Source organism: Spinacia oleracea, chromosome 1 (assembly GCF_020520425.1).
Source record: "Spinacia oleracea cultivar Varoflay chromosome 1, BTI_SOV_V1, whole genome shotgun sequence".
Classification (NCBI taxonomy): domain Eukaryota; kingdom Viridiplantae; phylum Streptophyta; class Magnoliopsida; order Caryophyllales; family Amaranthaceae; genus Spinacia; species Spinacia oleracea.
Genome location: NC_079487.1, coordinates 128,354,176 through 128,359,760, shown reverse-complemented (window position 1 = coordinate 128,359,760; position 5,585 = coordinate 128,354,176). Strand labels below are relative to the sequence as shown.

The following is a 5,585-nucleotide window of genomic DNA, read 5'->3' as shown; positions in this document are numbered from 1 at the left end:
ACTACCTTATAAAATTTTTATGTTGTAAGATACTACCTTTGGCCATATTATGAGCATTAATTTAAAATTACGACGTTGACTTTACTAGGTGCATATTACGCGACATCTAACGGGAAATACGTAATTAAATGGCACGTGACATATATATGGTAAAGTCAATCCCTATATTTCGACCAAACGTTCATAATTCGGGAAAAGGTAGTATCTTACAACATAAATTTTTTATAAGGTAGTTTATTAAAACATTTTTTTTATAAGGTAGTTTTTCGCAAAAATCATATTTTATAAGGTAGTTTTTGACAAATTTGCCTAAATTAAATGATATCTCGTATAAGTTTAGATGAATTCAGATAATTTCAACTTTATGAAGTATAGATAACACACCATCGTTAGACTGACTCTTAACTGGGAAATCAGTCAATCACCTTACGCCTTTTTTCCCATCAAAATTACTGATAAAGTGATAATCACCTTGGCTTGACCGGTAAAAAACCGATCCGACTCGAAAACCGATTCAAATCCGACCCAAAAATATTGGGTCCTGAACAAGATTTTGTGACCCGTAACCCGATTTTATTCGAATCCGAGCAACTCGAAAAGTAATGGGTCAAAATCCGACCGAACCCATTTTGGACCCGATCGATTGAAAATCATTATATTTATAGTAATAAATGAGATTATGAGAAATTTAAACATAATAAACACGTTGTTTTTACTAATTTTGTGTGTAATATGATTTTAATTTGAATTATACGCCATTTTATGGTTGAATTTGACTAAATATAAATTTGTGTAGGAAAATTTGTTAATTTGTGCCCATATTTTATATATTTATAACTTAAATTAATGCACGTTTTTAAAATCTCTGAACCCGTTAGGTCGAACCGAACCCGAAATTTTTGGATCTTAAATAACCATTTGTAAACCCAAATCCGAAAATAACCGACCCAATTTAACTTGAACCCGAAAATAATTTTGCAACTCGACCCGACCAACCCGTTTGATAGGTCTACCTTACGCCTTTAACTCCTAAGGCCTCTTGGATTTTTCTATCACTTCTCCCGAAATTGGGCAAGAAAAACCACCTCTTATCAATGTCAGATATTCTCCCGCTGCCCGTTGGCCACTGCCTTTATTTCCCTCCATTCTCTTTCATCTACAATAACTTGCTCCTTTTTTAACTTGTTTTAATAGTAAACATGTTTAATTTTTTTAAACGGTTTTTTCATGAAATGCCCCCGAGGTTTTAAAAAACGCACCAAATACCCTCGCCTGTTTCGATTCACATAATATACCCCTATTTATCCGTACTGTTCATGACATGCACCTGCCAGCTAACGCCGTTAGTCTGCCGTTAGTGGTGTTTTACTTATTTGCCCTTAATTTTGGTTTAGCGCCATTGACTTCCTTCACTTTCACAGAAAGACCAAAAAAAAAAAAAAACCGTTCACATTTTTCTCTTTCTCTCTCCTCTCCCCTGTTCTTCTTCAAGCTCTAATCCTACTCAAACCCTAGAAATTCTGGGTAGATCTTCAATATTTTTGTGAATTTTGCTGCGCACCTTAAAGGCGAGTTCGTGGGTTGTGATTTTGCTTCAATCGCGACAAAAAAGGGAGAAACTTGAGGCGATTTCCAGCTGAGTTAGTGTTGAAGAGGAAACGGGAATTTTAAAGTTGGTTAGTCTACTTCCAGGTAATAATCTCTTCTCCTATGTTTAATTTTGCTGGTAAACTTGTTTTTTTTTCACGAAATCGATTAGGGTTAGGGTTTGTGAAATTGTCAGTTTTTTTTTTAAAATTGCGCAAATTTCTTGTTGGTTATTGGTCAATTGTGGTTGTTGGAATGAAAATTGATGTTAGTTTCACTATTTTTTCCCTTTAGGATGAGTGCTATTTGGTTGTTACTACGTTATGGGTCACATAGTTTTGATATTAGAGTGGGAGACATGGAAAAATATCGTTTGTTGAAGTTGTTTCTTGATATCTTTGAGGAATCAGTTAAGCAAGATGTTTTTTTGCCTAGTACCTTTAGCTTGTATGTTGAGGGTCCTTGTGGTAAGGTTGAATTGAATGATGATAAGACTTTAAGGCTTCTGTGGGGATGGAATTGGGGTAAAGACACTGCTGAAATTTGGGTTGAGGGAACAGATAAACCAGGATTGGTGTTTAGGAATGCTGTTGCAACAATTGAGAATCATAGAAAGGAAAAAGAGAGACAACTTAAGGAGAGACAAGAGGAACTGTTGAGGGCTCAAAGAGAGGAGGAAGAGGCAATGAGGAAACAACAGGAAAGGGAGGACATTTTGAGGGAAATACAGGAACAAATGGAGTACACTGTGGCTATGGAGGTCCCTGTTGTTGATTGTGAGGACATGAAGGTTGAGTATGTGAGAGTCATTAGCAAAGATGATGCTGATGAGGTGTTTCCAGGTTGCTCTCAACCACAACAAACACAAGAATCCCCAAAGAAACAACCCACCCCACCCAAACACACAAATCATGTTGCTTCTAAGTCAAAAGGCAAGGATAAGCCTGCTTCTAAGAAACTAACCCCCAAAAGGAGGGCATCAGCTAAACAACCCACCCCACAGAAACAACCCACCCCACCTAAACAACCCACCAAACAACCTACACCACCACCCCCACCACCCCCACCACAGAAAGAACCCACCCAACCAAAACAACAACAACACACACCACCACCAGAACATCCCACCTCTCCACCACAACAACAACAACACACACCACCACCAGAACATCCCACCTCTCCACCACAACATCACACCCCTCCACCACCACCACAAAATCCCACTCCACCACAGAACAACCAAACTGATGAGCCTAACAATCAAGCACCACCTGATCAAGCTCAGCCAGTGAAAAAGAAGGGGGGCAGAGCTAGACCTGAGGGGTTTAGGGTTAACAAAGTCACTGCTAAGAAGGCTGGAACTTGGGTTTCCAAGGGAAAGGGAAAAGGGAGAAAGGGTACAGGAAGGTCTAAGACACTAGGGGTTTTTGCTGATGTTGGTGAGATATGTTCAGAAGAGGAGAGTGAGGATTCTGATTATGAGGAATCAGATTCTGAACAAGAGGATGTTCTGAATGATTGGATTGATTCTGATGTTGATGATGAGGTGATTCCTGATGATATTCCTGATTTGGGGTTTGAGGATTGTCTAAATGGTTCCTCAAAGATGGATAAGGCCTATAAAAATGGCAAAATATGGACTGATCAACCATATGGGTCCATTAAGTTAGAACCCTGGTTGATCTTTCATGATAAGGCCACATTTCTTGAAGTGTTGAGAAGTTACTGCATACAGGAGGGGTTTGGGCTTAGTGTTGAGAGGGCTGACAATAGGAGGTACACAGCAGTGTGTGCAGTGGAGTCATGTGACTGGAGGATACATGCCAGTAGGTTGTTTGACAATGTTAGCTGGGCCATTAAGGTGATCAGTGGGTCCCACAGAACTTGTGGGAGGCTTGAGGAGAATCCAGTGGTGACCTCTGAGTGGTTGTGTAAGCATATGTTGGGGGAAATAGAGGCAAATCCAGAGATTCCAGTGGAGACATTGAGGAGGTATGCACAGGAGAAGTTTCAGTTGAGGGTGAAAAAGAGGCTATTGTACGAGGTCAGGAGTATGGCAAAGGGAAAGCTGCATGGTGGTTGGGCTGAAGCATATGAGCTGTTGCCTAGATATGCTGAGATGATTAAGCAAACAAACCCAGGGAGTCATGCACTTATAACATGGGGGGCCAGTAGTGGGGATGTGAACCCAAAATTCAGAGCTTGCTTCTTCTCATTTGCTGCACAAGTCAGGGGGTTTCTAAGGGTTTGTAGGCCCATACTTGGAATAGATGGGGCTCATTTAAGTGGTTTCTACAAGGGCATTCTACTGACAGCAGTTGGCATAGATGGGAACAATGAAATTTTTGTTCTTGCCTATGGGATAGTAGACACTGAGAGTTGTGACAGTTGGACCTACTTCATGAGATGTTTGAGGCAAATGTTTGAGCAGGAGGGTTGCAACAGAGATGATTGGACCTTCATCAGTGATAGGATGAAGGTATGTGTACTGATCTGATATTTACTCTTTTCTGATCTTTACTTTTTCTTATGTTTATGTTTCTATATTAATGAACCTGTTTTTGTTGTTTGCTGATGTGTAGGGTGTTGAGTTGGCAGTTAGAGAAACTTTTCCTAGAGCAACTAGGAGAGTTTGCTGCCAACACCTATACATGAATTGTAAGAACAATGGCTTCAGTGGATCTGCATTCCACAAGCTCTTTTGGATAGCTGCTAATGCATACAATGAGTATGTGTTTGGTAAGGCCATGGAAAAGATCAGTGAGTACAATGCAAATGCCACTGCATACTTGAACAGCTGCATTGAGCAGTGGTCTAGGCATAAGTTTGACTCTACTGTTTGTTGTGATCACAACACAACAAACTTTGTGGAGTCATTCAATGCATGCACAAAGCCCTTCAGAGACATGCCTGTCTTCTCATTATTGGAAGGTATAACTCTTCTAATCATATTCATGCATAATATTACCCCTGAACTTGTTGTTTGTTGTTTAATCATATTCATGCATAATATACCCCTGAACTTGTTGTTTGTTGGTTAATGTCTGGTGTACAGCAATCAGAAGTTGGTGTATGCAGAGGGTGGGGGCTAGATTTGACAAGGCAGTTGACATGGAGGAAGGTCAGCTCACTGCATATGCATTGAAAGAGTTAGAGGAGAGGACAGCTGAGTCCAGGTTATGTTATGCCACAGCATGTGGAGGGGGTGAATTTGAGGTTAGGGATGGACATGTCAACTTCCCAATTAGGCTTGCAACAAGAAGTTGTGCCTGTGGGAAGTGGCAGATCTGTGGAATCCCATGCAAGCATGCACTGAGGGTCATATATGACCAAAGGATGAACCCCCATGATTTCATATCCCCATGGTTCAAGGCTGCTGCATACAAGCTAACCTATGCAGAACATATTCATCCTATGGCAGATCCATCTCAGTGGCCTGACTTTGGCCTTCCTTCCATTCAGCCTCCAACCATCAAAAGACCATCTGGAGACCTGCTAAGAAGAGAAAGAGAGGGGCAAATGAACCAAAGAAAGGGAAGAGGAACACAAATGTGAAATGTGGAAAGTGTAGAGAGTTTGGTCACAACTCAAGAACATGCAAGAGTGGAGGAACAAGTGCCACTGGACCAAGTACTTCAAAGAGTGGTGCAGCAGGAGCAAGTACATCAAATGGGGGGACCAAACACAAGGAAGAGGTCAAAGGCAGCTGCATAGTCACCTCAGTTGGCTATATTTTGTGAATTGTAGTGCACAAAGCTAAACTAACTTAGTCAAATCAGTTTAGTCAGAATCAGTTTAGTTAGAATCAGTTTTTGGAAACAGTTGTGCAGAGATCATTTTTTGGAAACAGTGAAATGCTTAGAACACCTCTTTTTGTGCAGTTCAGTGGTGTTTGTCCACTTAAAGTTCAGTTTATGTAAAGCTTATTTGCTTGAACAAGTATTTATGGAACAAAGTCTCTTTATTTCATGAAATTTGTTACAACTTTACTTCATTGC

At 40.4% G+C, this 5,585-nt stretch overlaps 1 protein-coding gene across 1 annotated transcript; it reads left to right on the top strand.

Annotated features, from left to right (window-relative positions):
* Positions 1 to 1,329: 1,329 nt before the first annotated feature.
* Positions 1,330 to 5,142, top strand: LOC130465669 (uncharacterized). The gene is made up of 4 exons (XM_056834527.1): positions 1,330 to 1,692; positions 1,882 to 4,066; positions 4,170 to 4,518; positions 4,643 to 5,142. Exons 2-4 carry the CDS (start codon positions 1,883 to 1,885, stop codon positions 5,140 to 5,142), a joined length of 3,033 nt encoding a protein of 1,010 aa, XP_056690505.1. The 5' UTR covers positions 1,330 to 1,692; position 1,882.
* Positions 5,143 to 5,585: the final 443 nt, after the last annotated feature.